The following is an 18,160-nucleotide window of genomic DNA, read 5'->3' as shown; positions in this document are numbered from 1 at the left end:
AAAAAAAAAAAAAAAAAAAAAAACACCAAAAAACCACTTGTCGTTCTTCCTAACAAAAAACAAAGACTTGATAATACATTGATCTGTATTCTAACTGTGGTATATCCAGAATCTTTTAAACTATTATGTTGGGCCTATGCATTTTCCTTCTTACATTCTGGCAGAGAACTCAAAGTATGGAATGGCTCTAAGCTCTTCTTGCTAGCCAAATTGTTTTGTCCTCTCTGCCTGTAAAGTAGTAGCTCTGAGTAAATGAGCTACTGACAGCCTCTGTGCAAATCTTTGAAGTGAAGGAAGGATGTAAAAAATGTTGATCTTTCCAGCGGCTATTGATGTTTCTCCTCTTTAGCAGGTAGAACCAGCTTAATGTATATTTTAAACTTCAGATTGAATACTTTTACTGAGTAATTATGATATAAGATCACTTTACTTTTAGGATGTGGGAGTTCTTGCAGGTACAGGCATAGCTCCAAACAGGTATGGCTAACTGAATTATTTTGGGGTGAGGTAGGTTGCATGCAGGGTTCACACCAAAAAACTGACCCTCTTCGAAGAGCATGTGTTTTGTAACTGAAGTGTTTGGTGTAGGATGCCAGGCTTTTTAAACAATTTCACAGTGTCTTAGTTTTACATCTTGTAATTATGGGATATCTTAAATTTGTATCGGTATATGTTAACAGAGGTTGCAGACGTAGCTGTCCAATCATCTTCAAAAATGCTTCTTCCCTTTATGTACGTTTTGGAATCCGAGTTCAAGGTTATACTTTAGTGAGAGTTAGTGTATACTTGACAGCTGTATGTGTTGGGGAAGGGGAGGAGACAAACCAACCACTTCTAAGAACTGTGAAAATACACATAGACAAAATAGGCTTTATTTGATTTGCCTTGTAAAAATGCCTTCCCTCTGTGTATTTATTACTGACTGGGGAAACTTCCCTTTACAGGAAATGTTATGGAGTTGATTGGCAGCTTTAAGAATTTAAGTCAAACTAAAATAGCAGCTGATTTTCTTCCTTGACTTGCATGCTTGTGTTCAGTTTGAGATTACAGATGCATTTTACAATTCCTTTGATGCATTTGTCCTCTTCAACTTGTGTTTTATGTTGGACTGAGATGCAATATTTTGTAGTGGAGAGAGTGAGAAAGGGAATTCAGTCGAATGCTTGAAACTTTTAAGATAGTGTTTCTTGGTTTTGCAGTTTTATCATTTGGGGATCATAACTGGCTGCGATTAAATCAGGTAGGACACTAGGATAATACTAGTGTGCAATTGAACCATCCAGAGTTCAAGCAACTGTGATCCTTTTGGCTATCGCTTGGCACTGTTTTCACTTCTCTCTGATTTTTGTAATGAATATGCTGCTGAGCATGTGTAATTTGAGCGTAAACTGGTGTGAATTCCAGTTGAACRTATACCACCTTTGAAAAAAAGTGTAGTTTAATTCTCATTGGTGTGATTTACAGGATACAGAGATTTCCCAAACTAATTTAACTGAGTACAAGGAGTGAAGCTGTGGCAGCATAAAATTTGGTTGACTTAAGTACTGAAAGCCTCTGGGATAGTTTGTGTGGTCTTGGCATATACCCTTCCATCAGTACGTGTGTGAGTTGGATTAAAATTAATTCAAAAATGCGCTCCTACTGAATTCTGGCCTGGAAGTCTGGACTATGTTGTTGTCTGGAAATTGCTTTTGGATGTGGATTTTGTTTCATTTAATCAATCATCTCTTTGATCATAAAAATGCCAGACCTGTATATGCCATATCCAGATATGGTAAATAAGTGCTTTTAATTGGAAATGTGGAGTAAGAATTGTAGAGGGTTTTCCTTGAATGAATGCCTGTTGCAAGGCAATATAGCATTGCTTGATGAAGTGAAGGAAGTAAATTCCTTTTTAAAACATGCAGCAAAATTAATTGCTGAAGTTAATATGTACCGGAAGATAAAAGCCATATTCTGCTGTGTTTTGATTTAGACTCCTCTAATGTTTAGGGTTAAGAACTGATGGTTAGGATATAGCTAAATTGAGTTTCAAATAGGGAGATTGCAGCCTGCTGGTAAGTTCTTACAGCTGGATAACATTCTGTTTTGTGTATCTGCAAATAGGCTTAGAAGCACTCTACAGCTGTTCGTGTGGCTTTACTCTTACAAACTGATTTGACTTTAAAGGTGAGCTGCCTTTGTTTTCCACAGATCCACTACGGTGTTGGTAGTTCTGTTTCCCAGAACTTTAAGACATTAAAATTTGCATAGATGTGCATCACATACTCCATTTGCCTTTATGCTTACAATGTGGTTTTCTAATTTTGTCGCTTTTGGCTTTGAGTTTCAGTAAGGAGAAGCAGAAAGCCCTTATGCCCTATTTTAGGGAACAGCTGCATATCCTGCAGCTTACCTAGGTGGGCTTTGATTCCTTCAAGGTATCATGAAAGTTATTCTTGAGCCTGAAGATGTAGTGATGCCCCATCCTACTTTGCAACTTAAAAGTTCTTATGACTAGTGACCACGATCTACAAATAATGTTTTATAGCTCTTTACGTAAAGTTCTGAGAAAAACATACTGCTACTAGTGCGAATGGGAAGAAATCAGTTATAACTCTTGGTGTGCAGATAAAGGCTTCAAATCTGCTCAGCTAGCAGCCCTTTCTGAAAGGCGCATAGAGGTTGGAGCAGTTACAAATTCAGTGCCAGCACAGGGAGAAAATGGCAGGTGAAGAATTAATCAAATTAGTGTCTTGAGTATTTCTTAAAACATCAAATAATCTTTCAAGCCCAAAGATCGGAACTTTGAACAGTTAGGATTATTGAAAATGCATGAGCTTCTGTTTGTTTTGTTGTTGTTTTACAGCACGTATCTACTTCTTGTAGTTCAGTGGATTTTGGATGCAATTGAGATACTTGAATGTTGTTCTTACCTAAAATAGTTTGAGGAGATCAGTTAGACCGGATGTTTTTTTTTCATTTCACAGGTTAAGTCTTGAAAGACTGAGGTTTTGGAAAACTAAGAAAGCAACATTGGTTGCTAAAATGATGAACAGGAACACTTGCTGAGCTGAGGAAAAACAACTAAATTGAAATTTTCAGATGAGATAAACCCAAAGAAATAGGTGATTCATGAGGAAGCTAGCCTTGCTAGCAGTGTGGTGTGATCCAAAGGATAAGGTGTAAGGAGTGTCACTTGGGCACGCTATAAGGTTGTGTTTAAAACGTGAACTGTTCTGGAAATACATGTATTCCAAAACAAGCACTGGCTCCAAAATGCTTTTTTAGGATGCTGGGACAGACTCTGAACAGGTAGCATTAGGCCCCACAGGCCAACTTTGCATTTCTTTGAATAGATGAAAACGTCATCTAGGAGCTTTTGTCATCACTGTGCAGAATGGTGCAGTGGCTTCCAGAATACATTTTATTTTATTTTACTTTATTTAAGTTGGCAGTTCAGGAAAGATGGTGGTAACAAATAAGAGTTTTGAAAATAATATGGATGGGTGCACTGGAATGGATATATTGTAGTGAGAGACTGCGTCTTGTTTAGTAAGAGGTGAAGGAATAATTTAATCTACTAATGCTTCTGTGGAGAGCAGAAAATAAGCTGCATAAGAAAGTCTAAAGGCTTGAAACTGAAGCAGGACAAACTTTTATTTGGGGGAGGAAGGAAGTGCAAAGAACTGAGTGCACTATTTGCATTCTGGAATGGCTTAGTGTGTTACAGAAGGTGCCTCAGGACTGGCAGACTTTAAATCAAGTTTTTATGCCTCTGAGGAACATGTTAGTTGCAGCAAGAATAAAATTAAAAAATAATTTCTAAAAAAGAAATCAGTACTCTGCGAATCCCCAAGAGATGGTTATAACCAATATTCTGTGTTGTGACATGTTGATGTTAAATGTAGTCTTACCCAGGGGCTTGTCCTTTGCATTACATAGAGCAATAAAGTGGGAATAGGTTATTGAATTGGAGAGAATGGACTTGGCAGCGAAAGTTAAAGGAGATGCTGTTGTTGACCTTGTGTCTGTGTGATCAGTATTGTAAGTTAATTGTATGCAAGGCAAGGATTTTAAATCTTGGCTATGAATGTTCAAGAAATAGTAGATGGTAGCTCTATCAGTAGCTTATGTCAGTACTCAGAGAAAACATGGTATGTTCGGCTTGCCCAGCTAGTTCCTCTGAAAAGGCAGAGTGCCTGAAAATTTGAAACTGTGTAACAATAAAGCAAAAAATACTTACTTTCCATAGAAATTGGTAGTTTTTAGTACCGTGTTTGGTGAGCAAAAATTGCATGCAAGTTTTGCCTTTAAATGTCTTTAACTAGTTGGCCACAGAGGATGTTTTGGTGGATGTTCACGCACTTCAGAGCTGCTTTGGGGTGGTAGAGTTGCACATCAGCTTTGTGCAATTTCCTGGCAGCAGGGAATTCTATTGTGTTACTTGTAGAGAAGGAAAACGCCCCCCCCCCCCCAATTATGGTTGTAATGGTAACAATTTGTCTTGTTCTGAACCTTGGGTGATTGTGTTTTTATGACTCTAATCTGAATAACTTTCTTTGGATGTTGCAGTAAGTTTCCCTCCTCTCTACTTCCCCCTTCCCTATGTCTTTGTTTCCTCTTGGTTTCTAAACTCTAGCTCATTCAGTCCTGTACTCTCCTAACTTTTAGCTGATCAGTTAGAAGCTATTCCCTGTGTCTTCTCAAGGATTTGTCCATCCCAATGGAAGGAAAATGCTTGGAGCTTGGATACAGAACTCATGACAAGGCCTCATCCTGACAGTTGTATCATGGTATAATAGTTTCCCTTGTCATCTTTATATATGTGTAATAAATCTTCAGACCCTGTTGCCCCTTTTTGCTGCAGCTGAAGAATGTTTTTCCATCTTCATATTACTAGTAAATTGAAACAAATTCTCTTTCATTGTCAGGAGTTCTGGTTTTTAGCATTAGGGTCAAGAGTACCTTTCTGCACCGGCTTACGTTAAACCAACAAACCACTTCATTGACCATTTCTGAAATATTTCTTTCTTTATGACCTCAATTTTCGATGATGTACATATACTTAGATTTGGTATTAGTGGATTGTCATTTTGCTAGCATGATTCAGTCCTCTAGGGTTGTTGCAATCTTATTACCAAAATTGCTTGAAGCAGGTTCCCTGTTAGTATGCTCTTAATACAGTGGTACCAAAACCTCCTCCCTTTTCTCCCTGTCGTTATACCTGTGAGCCACCCAAAGCAATGTCTTCATTTTTAGAATTTTTTCTCAAACGTAACTGCAGATAGTCTTTTAACCAGCCTGGTGTGCATAAGTACGGCCTCTGCATCCTTCGGTGTATATCAGCTTCTGTAGTAACATTACTTTTTTTGGGGGGGGAGGGAGGGTTAGTTTTTCGCTCTTTGAATGACTTAGTTTTGTTTCTTTAACATAGTAGTTAAAGAAACTACTTTGGGTACAGTTGGTTAGAATGCTTTACTTCTCTATGACACTACCTTTGAATATGCATCTCAGTAGAATTTACCAATTTTGTTGCTATGTGCTAAAAATTTCTGAACAAGCTGTCCCGTGATCTTAAACCGAAATTGTCTTGACACTGTCTTTAACTCTCACATTTATTCTATTCCTACATATATAAACTTGCAGAAAATCTCTGCTGCAATTGTTTGTAATGTTTCTGGGTCCTTTTCTGTTCTTTGTTTACAGCTACTCCTAATTTAATATCTACTTTTCATTAATGTGCCACATACTTTCAGTTTTGCATCGATGTTGCTAAGTCTGGGTCTTTCCATTAAATGCTTTCTCTTTTTTAATCCTCCAATTTTGATAATGCTCATAAAACTGAAGATAACATTTTAGTTCTGGCAGAGCAAATAAAAAGATAATACCTGGAACCTTTCATATGACTCCGTTTTTCTCTGGTGATTTATTTATTTTGGAGGAACGTAGGGTAAGCTGAGTGTGTATTAGTGATGGATAATTGTCTAGATCTCTCTTATAATTGGGATATATCTGTGTTTTCAAACTTACGCCTCTCCCCAGTTGCATCAGCTATAGATACTGGTGACAATATTATCTGATTTACTCCTAGGTCAAAATGTTTCTTTTGTGTATTTCTTAGCAAAAACACAAATAAAAGTTGTGGAAATGCTGGAAGAGGGAATGGGATCTTACCAGATCAAGTTTAGGTATTGTGCTGGCTTGCACTGCAATACTCTAAAATAAATGCTTTAACTTTGTTCCATTTGAGTCTGAAGATGTTTTTGCCACTTCTGTTCAGAAACTACCTAATTACAAAATCTCTCCTATGAGGTTTAACAGTTGCAAGCAATTTTCCTTTTGCTTAATTTTCCTCTTTTATTGCTACTTGAAAATTGCAATTGATTTTAATTTTATTTGGAAAAGGTCGTTCTGACATACTTGTCTAATAGTCCATTATTCTTGAAGTAATCAGCCTTTAATAATGGGACAAGGCATCCAGAAAGCAGATAATAAAATAGTTACAAGCAAAGGAGCAAAGCTGGTTTTCTTGAAAAATGTTCTCATCAAAGATGTAAATAGTTAAAAATACTTAATAGAATATAATCTTCAGTCAATGTATAGACTGAAGTACAAATCTTTATGTAATTCACAGTGTCAGTACTATGGGGTAGCACTATAGCTGGTCATGTTGGATGTTGGTCAGAAAGCTTGACAAAGCAAAATGTTGTCTTTTGATAGTAACTCATTCATACGAAACACATCAAGAAACACTGACATCTCAGCAAAAATTTTGCAGTAGTATACTAGGACAGGGTTTTCCTGTACCTGAGCTATTTACCTTAAAGGTAGATATAGCATTAGAATTTTATTTTTAGAATTTCGTAGCTAACTTATGTTTTACTGCCTGTCTGTTTCTTTATTTTATTTATTTTTTTTAAGTTTAGGTAACCTTTTGATAAATATAGCAAATGCATGGGGGAATTTATCTGTTTTGTTCTTACAGTAACAAAACCTTTTAGGAGAGCAGATTTTCTTGCATCAAAAGCTGCAACTGTTGATCAAGATCACAAGTTTAGATGCAAGTTCTTGGACTGTTCAAAATCCTTCCGCAAAGCCAAGTTATTGCATTATCACATGAAATATTTTCATGGAGTGGAGAAGGCTACAGAATCACAGCAGAACCCAGTAAAAAGAAATATTCAAACCAGAGGTTCTTTGGCTTCTGAAAGAGCTAATCAAGAAAGATCAAAAAGAGGACGGACTGCGACTGGTTCAATGTGTAAGTATGTTGCTGATCTGTTCATTTTTTAAACATCAGTAGGTAGGAGCAACAGAAAGAGCAGCGATCAATTCTCTTCTGATGCATGTTAGGCAAAAGGAGTCTCTCTAGGGCTCCATCTTCCATATTTCTTCCATGTATCTTCCATACTTCTTCACAGAGAAGGAAAAACATAATGATATGTTTAAACATTGTTTTAGAAAAGGTAAAATTTGAGAGATTCCATTGTCTAGAAATACAAATCGTGTTCTGTATTGGACTGACTATGCAGCTTCTCTTACACCCTTTTAACAACTTCAGTATTAAACCTAAATAGTACAGTTAGTATAGAAAAAGGACAGAGGAAGTCATTTAAATAATCTATCTGGGTAACTCCATTTCTGTCTTATTTCTTACTTGGTCTTCATATTTCATGGTTTGACTTCAGTGATACTCAGTTAGAAATCTAGTACCAACAGTTCTTGTTGCCGAACCTCTGTTCGGAGAGGAAAACAAAAAAAAACCCTAGTATTATCAAGTACAGCAGTATCAATTTGTTGAAAGAACCTCATGCAACTAAAGGGTAGAGGAAAAAATCTCAATGGTTTATTTAAAAAAAAAAAAAAAAGAATTCTTAAGTTTATCTGCTTTGCAACCTTCAAAATCATGTTGATTAGCTTCTCAGTTTTATTCTCTGAAGTGCATTCTTTCTCGGTGTCTTAATAATATCCGGGTGACAATGTGGATTTACTTGTGAACTAAGCATCGTTGCTGGTAACTCATATCCATACTTTGGTTCTGTGGACTAGTTTTTGTTTTTTGTTTGTTTGTTTTGTACTGGAGCTCCATGTGAGTTGTCACACCTCTTTTCTCTTCTAACTGAGCCCATTTTACAAAATCTAACTGCTTCTTTGCTGAATTCCTCCCCCTTCTTTTTTTTTCTTAATGTGTTTGCGTTTGATCTTTCATTAATATTCTATGTAATTACTTAGGAACTTCAAAATCTTGTAAGTCATTCACTGCACTGTAGGTCAGTATAGTAAAATATATCTAACCTTACTTTGCTTCATGTCTGATCTCTTCCTAACCTGTCCAACAAATACTTCTTTTCGTTTGAGATGCTCCTGCCTGTTTCTAACAGGATAGAATAACTTAGTATCCTACTACTGCATGTAAACTTCTATATACCAGACACCTCTATAACTTTAAGTAGTGCAAATGCCTAAAATTTGGTTAAGCAGAGGCATATTTTCTTTAAATGTGTCAGGATGTGCCAACCTGTGTGCAGTATACTTTGCATGCAGCTTAAATGAAATTTGAGTACTGCACAGGGGAACTCACCTGAGCCCGGCAGGTTTACGAAGAATGGCTGTTAATGCTGTGCAGCGATCAAAATAGGCTTCTTGCCTGTTATATACTTTTCCTTAACAGATTTCTAATCTGCTTTTTGTGACACTGCTTAATTATTTCAGTTTGAGAATTTATTTTCCTGTGATTCAGTCTTGTATGAACTGACTAGTGATTCAAGATCTTGACCCTTTCATCTACCCTTTTCCCCAAGTGCACACTACTGATTTGACGTCATCACCTTGACTGCATTGGCAGGTAACTGTTTATGGTGTTGAGTTGTAATTGCATTTCCTTGTATGCTTTCCTCCCACTGCCTTTCTTCCCCAGTTTGTGAATGGTTACTTTTAACTTGGACTGTTTCAGTGCTGTACGTTGTTGCGTACCCCTGCAAACAGGCCCTTGGTTGTACTGAAAGCCATCAAACAGTGAATTGAGGGGGGAAGGTGGACCGTAAGGTTTGCAGGTTGCCTTCGTTGTCAAAGCCTGCTGTTGTGGAGCTAGTGTAAGGTTTTCTGTGATGAGGAAAAGTGATGTCATTGTAAATCACTGTTAATCATACATCTTTGATGTTAAGAGCTATTTCTGTCCATGCTTACTGGGCATTTTTGTGTTAGCTTTTTAAAAAGATATTTCAGGGTATACTGCTTAGTAAGAGTACAGGCTTTCAAATACATAATAAAGTATGGTACATGTTGGGTTTACTTTTTATATTTGCAATGTTTTTGTGATTCGGACAAAAAATAGTCCTGTTCAACTTGTACATATTAAAAGCATTATGTGTTTTTATGCAGATGTCTATTAAAATATTTTGCTACAAGGTACATTTCAGTGCTTAAGAAAAGTTAGCAGAAATTTCCAAATGACAAGAGAGTAGAAATGAGTCTTCCTCCCCCCCCCCCAAAAAAAAAAAAAAAAACTTGGAGATACTCTGGCTTAAGTCTCTATCTCACAAGTTTGTTTTGGAGTTTTAGAACTCTACTGCTTCTTCTACATTAAAAAAAAAAAAAAAAAGTGCGAAAAGGGCACTATTGACCAGACCTAATATGCAAACACTTGGTTTTCCTAAAGTTGTAGGAAATTATGCAGCACTGAAAATTTGAACTTTTTTTTTTAACTATTTGAAATTAAAGTTCTAAGAGATTGGAGAGAAGGTAATTGTAAGTGGTCTTCATTGACTGTGTTATGACAGGCAAGAAGGAACAGAAATTGAGATATAGTTATCCTGTCCTAGAGTGGAGACTCTGAAGATGCAATATATGAACAGTTATAAATTTTACCACTTACTATTGCCCTCAACACTTTGAGCTACCAGGGTTCGTTTGGAACCAATTTGCCCTGTCTCTCTTCTGTTTCCAAGGCAGTCTCTATCTTTAGCAATGATAAATTTGACTTGCATCTTCCTAAATTTTATTTTTTTATTTTATTATTATTATTTTTTTTAATGAAGAGAGGGGAAAGGAATTACCATCGCTTAGTTTGTAGTTTAGAGATCCCTTACTTGTCTGAACAGAGTGCTGCAGACTTAAATGCCTGCATCTACCCAGTAGGCAGTACCTTCTTTCCCTAATTTGTGGAGGAATACTTTAAGCAGAATACCATTATGATGAAACAGCACTTTTATTGTCTTTTCTCCCATACCCAGTTTGGCAGTACTAATCTCCATGAAGATTGCTGCTTTTTGGCCTTTCCTAACAGACCTGTGTTCTGTAAAGAATAAGGGAATTGATTTTTTGTCCTCTTGGGAAGCAGAAGATGCAGGCACTTCTACTCTTAACTCTTAGGTTGCTTTGCACCACCACAAGTGCATTATAGGGCCATCTGCACCCTCTCTGTTTAAGAGGAGAATCATAATCTGTATAGATGTGGATCCATGAGCTTAAAACAATTTTTTTGAAGATAAGCTGCAGATGGCTTTTCAAGTGCGTCTTACAGCAAGGAGTTTTTCAGGTTTTCGACAATTCATATTAAGATGGTATCTCAAATTGATCACCTGAAAATTAAGTGTGATTAAGCTACCCGTTAAAATTTTTAGCAAAGTTAACTTGGTGTTGCAGTGAAAGAAAGGAGTATTCCCACAGTTTGCATTAATATGCTAACAATAAAACAGGTTTTTTCTTTCTGTGGCCCTTGTTTTGTCTGCATAATCACTTAGTTTAAGTATGTTTTCCCTTGCCCTGACTGCCCTACAAACACTTACTGTAAATAATTTTCTGTAAAGATGACTTTTCTTTAGATATATCGGTCCATCCTATTGTATGTGAAGTGCCTGCCTAGGAATGTTTTTAATAGTAATGCTTGTTGTGGTCTTGAGTTAGACYTTTCCAAGGGCATGAAGCATGGAATAGCTGTAAAGCTTCTTTGTTTTATTCTCTCTAGCTACTTCTCATAACTCGGTGAACATCTAAAGTATGACTCTTTCTTGAGTTTGCGTTATTGGAATTGGTGGTTTTCACTTCCTCAATTTAGTAAAATCTTTTCATTTGGAGGTTCAACAAAATTTAGTTCATGTCCTCTGCATCTGGCCATGATAAGTGTGGGTTGAACCACTTTTCTAAAATTTGAAAGTCAAAGACCTTGTGGCTGACTTCAGTGTTTGAACAGATGATGCAGCTTACCTCAAACCTTGTTGAGGCCTCATACTTTATAGATGCTGAAGATTCCTCAGAAAATCATAATCTGATCAAATGTGGACAGTGACAAGTAGGGGAGTGTGCAGAAATCCCATCAAAACGTTTGCTAAGGTAGTTGATGTACCTTGTGTTAATAACCATTCAGTAACGCTGACAGAGTTGCTACTGGCCTTCAGGTAACTGTTGTAATGGCAGGTACTTCATCAATTGATATATTTGCGCTCTCGGACATAGCTCAGTTCTTCTGAGGAGTCTTGCTCTAATTAAAGTTAGAACTGATTTTGAGAATTCAAAAATGGCTTGCAGCATTGGACTGGTTTTGGCATGCGAGTATATAATGGCAGCCTCAGACTGGCAAGATACTACCTGCTTTAGGTCTGTCCTTCTCCATGCTGCAAGGAAGAAAAACAGTACCTCTGGGATATGTAGTTTAGAGACTGTAGAAATTCTGTYCCCTGCTTCTGAGGAGATCACAAAAGGTACTTAAAGAAGAAACATGTCTTCTGTCAGATATAAATTTTTATATGTGAATTTTTGTAGTCATTAGAAAACTGTCTACTCAGCATTAATATGGCATATTATAGCTGAAGTGCTATAATATAGTATAGTGATATAATATAATATAGTAGCAGGAATATATGTAAACGAGGAGACTGATAGMTGCCTCTTTGCTAAGAGGGAGAATGTGCATAGTTGACCTACAGACACAGAGATTCTACTTTCTGAATAGGTGAAGATCAGCATTAATGTCCTCAGTGTCAATGTTCTGCAGAGCTTGCCAGTCATATTTGTGCCTTATCTCAAGATGCTGTGTTTTGGTTGTGGAGGAGGACGGTGTCAAGTTCAGTAGCTGTAAGTCAGGATTACTACAGTATTATCGCTGCTTCTGGAATGGCTCTTCATATGGCAGAGGACGCTTTCYTGAGCTTTGGAAAATCAGACCTCACAATGTATAGAAGGTGGCTATGAGCAGTTAAGGAACAAGTTTGTTCTTCTCTGCCTCAGGATATTATCAGTAGAGAGCATTTCACACCACCATCTGGTCAAATGTGCTGTTTACGACAGAGTATAGAGTGAGGCTTCTGATGCTTGGATTGTCAGTTGAGATGTCCAGGACAAAGACTTATTTTCTGGAGTTGAGCCAGAATTATCTTCTGGTAAGGATCTTGCTTCCACATGGGAAGGAGCGTTCTCATAGTTCTTCTGTGTCCAGGAGACACAAGTGTCTCCACTGTTGTCTTCTCAGTCTTTCTGTGAAGACAACCTTTGTTGCAAAGGTGCAACAGTTGAGTTGTCTTACCACATTTTACTTAGGCAAGCTTTTATTTATTTATTTTGATCATGTGTCACGTTCCTATTCATGATATTTAGCTTCATCTGAGCCAGAAATTAATCAGCTGTTTCATCCTAACATCATTGATTTAAATACAGTGAGACTTTTCTGTGCCCTGGGTGTCGGGAGGAAWTTTGCTTTCTTTTTGAGGAGACTTGTATGATTCTTAAGATCAGTTCACATTGGGAGATTAAAAGGTACTAATATCTATCTTGATTTTGACTGAGATAGATTTGGTAACCAGATTTTGTCCTGTCTCAGGAATATCTCAGTTAAACAGCTGCAAGTGTCTTCATGGGATACATAGGCAGGCTTTAGGAAAAGTTGTGTAGTTGCTGAAGCTCCTAGTAGGAGTCTTTGAGGCTAGTTTTTTTTGCTCTTCAGCACAGACTTCCGGTACAGGCTGGAAGTCTCGGTAGAATGCTTGCTTAGAGAAGTAATTGCAAGAGAAGTTAGTCACAGCAGTGCTGAAAGTTCAGACTGTCATCCATGCAAATGTTGTGTGCTCTGTGTCTGCTTTTCTGGAAACTACAAAATCGGGAGCTCGGTAATTTGAGAGGAAACAGAAGAGAAYGAAGGTTGGCCTAGGGAATAAGGATAAAAGCAGTGTGCCCCCTCTATAGGTAATGCTAATGTAGAAAGTCTGAGTTTGGGGAATTTGCAAGTTGAAATGGCATGTACCAAAATACTGATGATCAGTTTTGGTTGTTAAGTCATTGTTTTCCCTTTTTTGGGAGGTGGCATGTGTCTAACTTATAAATAGCCCTGTCATCTTCACAGAATTATTTGAAAGGGTTGTATTGAGAGGAGACAGTATGGATGTACAGGGAGCAAGTTTGAACTTTTTGCATTTCCTCCAAAGTTTAGAATGAATAATTTTCCAGTTTTTTARTCTCATCTTCCTTTTAAATTCAGTCTCAACTCCTGAAAAATACTTGAGTGCTCAGTGATCTCTTAGATCCTCTAAACTTTCCTGTCAATGGTACAAAAAATATTTCAAAACTTAACATCTTTCAAGACTATTATTTGTCAGTTACCAAAGAAAATACATCTGGCATATGATAGAGTACCTTTCAACTCCGTAAGAAAATGTTAATGGTGGTTGAAAAATCTGTGTCGTGAAAGATGCAACATATTTTTGATTAAAAAAAACAAAAAACCCACTCCTTAAACTTCAATCTTGCAAAGCTAAGAAGCCTAATGGCTGCAAAGTATGGTTTTGTTATATCAAGAGATTATATGTGCAAAATCCTGATGTCTTGTGCTCTGTGACAGATCAGCACGATCAAGGTGGCCACGGGGTTCTGACTTCATTAAATTTCATTAAATCAAACATTAGTTTATGACATTAACTGGGGAGAGGCAAAAGTTAGGAGGCCTAAATAAAGGTTGTTCAATTTGTATGGATTTCTTTTTAGTGTAATTATTAGATTCCCTGAGGAGTTCTTGTTTTTGGAAGTTATAACAGGCAGAATGGTAGATAATTGAGAGAGTTTTTTTGACTAGTCCATATGAGTTCTCACTCTTCACTGCCACAGAAGTTTTTACTTCTCCAGAAAGTTCGATGGGACATTAGTGTTCCCAAGCTTGTTATGTATTTCTTAAATCTTAGTTTACAATTTCTCATGTACCGTGGGAAGATGTTTTGTCTCAGTTTGAACTGATAATTGTTCAATACACTGATCTTGGAAGTCCAGAGACAAGCTCAAAAAATAGACTCCCCCTGTAAAAACAAAGAAACAAACCCCCACAACTCTCTGTTTGCKTCTTCCTGCAGGGACAGGAGCTGGTCCTGCTGAAAAGGAAAAGCCTTATGGTATCTAACGAAGGAGTATGTTCAGGTTTTGAATGTTCTCAGTAGAGAAATCTTGCTATTTAAGTCTTTCAGCTCTCTTGAATTAAATAAAGAACTTTCCCAACGTGCTTAATTTGCTACAGTTCAGAATATAGTTATTCTTTCACCTATTTTTTTGGCTCAGTCTTCAAAATGTTAGCTTCCAAACCTCAGTGAGGTGGACTTACGAGAACTACTTCAGGAGATGATGATTGTCATCAGCCAGTGCTGCTAAAAAGTGTTGTCCTTTCATTTGGACTGATTACAGAGTTCAGATTGGGGCCTACAAGACGGAATATATTCTTATCCACCTCTGGGAACTTGCACAGAAGTGTAACTTAATGCTCAGCGGAGAAGTTGCTTCCCTACATGTCATGATACAGGAATAATTGAGAAATCAAACTGGGATTCAGCTCGTGTTTTGTTTTTCCATGTGGATTTTGCTAGGTCCTACAAGGTCTTTTAGGAAGACAGTGAAAGGCTTTGACAGGTCAAACCTTCAGATTAAGATTAGGTTTCCAGTCTCTGGATATGACATTGGTTGTATGTTTGACTTTTTTTTTGGAGAAACTCTTGCAAAGCAATAGCTTAATGCGTAAACCTAGGTTACTGGAGTAACCTAAGTGATTGAATTCTCATGTGATAATATTTCTACCTATTTGCAGGTGATCAGAGGTCTTCTAGTGTGATGGATACTTCAAGAGAATGTCTTCAAACAGAGCTCAGTTTTCAGCCAGCTCACCAAACTAATTCTCATGGCTAAGAGTACATAAAATGGCTTTCTGGGTTTTAAAGACTTTAAGGGAAGAAAACCAGCCTATGAAGCCACATCTGTGATGCTAAAAACGTTCTATTTATTCAAAGGAAAAGATAACCAATAGAGATGTTGACACAGTGTGGCTGCAATGAGTTGCCTGACTGGAAAAAAACTACCTTCATCAGACAGGCTCATTTCTGTGGAAATAGACTTTGGTAAAAATTCTGTCTCCTACTGTGGCTACTGAAAAGCACTGGGGCAAGTGACTAGGGGCAACCAGTCAGTTACTAAAATCATTATGAAGGGCTCATTTTCTTTTCCCAAGGTTCTGGTAGAACTCGAGTGGGAGAGAACTAGGGAGAAAATTATCTGGTGGCCTTTAGATTTCTGGATTTTTGAACTTCTTTTGCCTGGAGAGATTCTCTTGGTTCTAAAAGTTCACTACTGAGACACCTTGAAATTTCAGCTTGAAATTTTTGTTAGGCCCGAGCACGTGATTCCATTTCTTGCCTGAACTATGCTGTCTAGGACTCTTTCCTTCTGTTTTCAGTTGTCTTTAGCTGCTGCTCCGGGTGTTGCAGTTAGAGGTGTCCAAATGAAAATTCTGTGAGTACTTAGGTCTTCACACAGGAGAAAAGTCTTTTCAGTGGCCTTTAGTATCAACTGAACTTACTGAAAATCGGAAGATGTCAGCTTGGCTTTTGGGTCTGATTAACCAAGATACTTGATGCCGTATTCCAGAATGGCAAGGTTCTTCCCTCATTTAGTCTGGCTGTCCTACATATCATGCAGCCTTAGCTTCTGTCGCCTTCAGCTGTGTTTTCCCCTGTCCAGGAGTAATGATATGGGAAAGAGTTGCTAGCTGCTTTAAGACCATTTTAAGAAGTTGATAATTATTTGGCTTAACTTTAGTTAGATGGTAAATAGTGTCTCAGATGAAGCTAGGTTTGTGTATTGCATGATTTAAAAAAAAAATTTAGCTAATAATCCTGAACTCTTGTATCTCAGTCTGAGTTGAAAAAGTGTTGTTTCATCTGTATGCATTTGAAAACCTGTCTTTCCTTAAATGTCCAGGGCTGCTGTAGGCCACTTGAATTAGCTTCATTAAAAGCGCACTTCTGAGAACAGGCTGTGGTTTCTGCTCACTAGTTAAGAAAAAAGAAACTAGGCTCTGTTGATTTATAAAATAAGAAAGTCTGAACGTGTTTCTGCCAAACTGAACTGTTTCTCTTTTCCTCTTATGTGAAACCTACATTATGTCCGGAGGAACAAAGTTTCTGGGGAATGCGTTTATATCCTCTGTTTGTGTGTATTTATTTATTTATTTTAAAAAGGGTTTTAGATGATCTTCAAATCTGCTATTACTTAAACTTTTCCATGGTCAAGTTGCTGGGATTTTGAATTGAGCAGTATATCTCCTCAGAGGCACTCCATACAGGCAACAAGAACTGCTGCTGGCAAAGTAGTCTTACATTTTGAAAGTATCTAAAGTTTGGACCTCATCTGTATTCTCTTTGTAGATGCTCCTCTACACATAGCCTTAAGACGTACCCCATATAGAGATGAAAAAATAGAAAAGAGAAGAACTTCAACTCCTTCTGTAAATGCRTTAAATAATCATCGACATTCTGTTAGAGAACAAACCAAGGAGAAGCACATAGAGAAGGTGCTCCGGAAACCTCAAGAAAAAGAAAGAGTTGAAAATGGTAGGCCTTCTTAGTTTTCAATGAGCTCTTGGAAAGTCTTAAGCATTGTAAGGAGCCTATCTGCATTGATACAAAGCATTCTGCTTCTTTCAGAGACTTCAATTTTTCATGACTGTACAATATAAAATTTTAAGGCATGCTTTTCACTGTTTCTTTACAATTGTTTCAAATGAAGAATCAATGTAGTGAATTTTAAATTTTCTTGCTATAATTGGTTCAGTGTTAATTTTACCTGTTACAGTGTATAGTATTTTTAAGATGTAAAAAGTACTAAAATATATAAAATGGGTAAGAATCTTTCTCTGCCCTTTTGCTTGATACATGTGTCTTAATTCTCTCAGTTCTTCAGTTGTCCATGGTTCTACCAGCATTAAATGTTTTAACTACTCCTGAGTTTGCTGAGAAACAYGAACTTAAGAAAGCAAAAAATAAGGCCTAGTTTCTATCCCCTAGATTCTGTACCTCTTCTGATGTTTTTAATAGCATTTTACTTTTCTGGTAGTTGATATCCCTTGCTACTGAAATCTTTGAATTAGTTTGACTGATGACTGTATCAGTGCTTCAGTGTAAACAGGGTCACACTGTACTACAGAGACTATGTAATATAGGAGGATAACTGCCATACAGATATATATAAACATGATTTTAATTACTACTTCCTACGTTACTGTTTTACTTCAGATAGCTGGTGAGAATTTGAGCCGTGATGATGAGGAAAATGTAAAAAAAATCTGTAGTTATTAAAGAGATGATCTCTATTCTAGAGAATCTCTCGAGGACATCATCTTTCTTATCTGTCGCTTAATGRTTCTGTCGGTCAAAGCAATCAGCCAACGCTTCTTGGGTGTCCCTGGCCACCTTCCTTTGTGGGAAGGTACAAATGCGAATGAGATCCATTGGTATGTTTTTGCTGGTCTGAAACAGTGAGAGTGGGGCGTAGAGATAAGAATAAACTTCCACTTTTTGGCAAGGGGTTAAGGGGGAATAGGGAACCGAGTCTGCATCCTGATTCTCGTTAGTCTTTCCGCACCGTTCAAGAAAAACATGAGGGCTTGGGTTTTTCGTGATTTTGGCAAAAAATCGTTTTTAAAAAGCGTAGTTGTGAGCGGGCACGATTGTGATGCATTTGTAGGATTGGGTAAGGGAGTTTCTCTTTGATCATGTGAATCAGTGAGGCTCTCCTCACCAGGCAGCTTCCTTGTCTGCTCTCCTTTCGGTGAGAACTCACTGGGCTTAAGGATGTTCACAAGAAACAGCTGAGGACAGAAAGCTGCTGCTGTATGGAGTTTTTGGAAGATCTGCTTTGTGTAATACTCTTTTTTTTTTTT

At 37.4% G+C, this 18,160-nt stretch overlaps 1 protein-coding gene across 10 annotated transcripts in view; it reads left to right on the top strand.

Moving 5' to 3' along the window:
- The window catches only part of PHF20 (PHD finger protein 20), a 71,549-nt gene that overhangs the window by 28,647 nt on the left and 24,742 nt on the right, over positions 1-18,160 (top strand). For 6 of the 10 annotated variants that reach the window (XM_085302638.1, XM_085302637.1, XM_085302641.1 and 3 more), the window contains 2 exons: positions 6,968-7,243; positions 16,647-16,832. The exons of 2 other annotated variants lie outside the window; for them this stretch is intronic. In XM_085302638.1, coding sequence (XP_085158764.1) covers positions 6,968-7,243; positions 16,647-16,832 — 462 coding nt within the window. The remainder of the gene's footprint in view (positions 1-6,967; positions 7,244-16,646; positions 16,833-18,160) is intronic. 2 more of the 10 variants (XM_085302645.1, XM_085302642.1) reach the window with 2 other exon arrangements.

This window comes from Rhea americana, unplaced genomic scaffold (genome assembly GCF_003343005.1).
Source record: "Rhea americana isolate MKP2758 unplaced genomic scaffold, rheAme1 scaffold_190, whole genome shotgun sequence".
NCBI lineage: Eukaryota > Metazoa > Chordata > Aves > Rheiformes > Rheidae > Rhea > Rhea americana.
The sequence above is the reverse complement of the archived record's forward strand: the minus strand, read 5'-3'. Positions and strand labels throughout refer to the sequence as shown.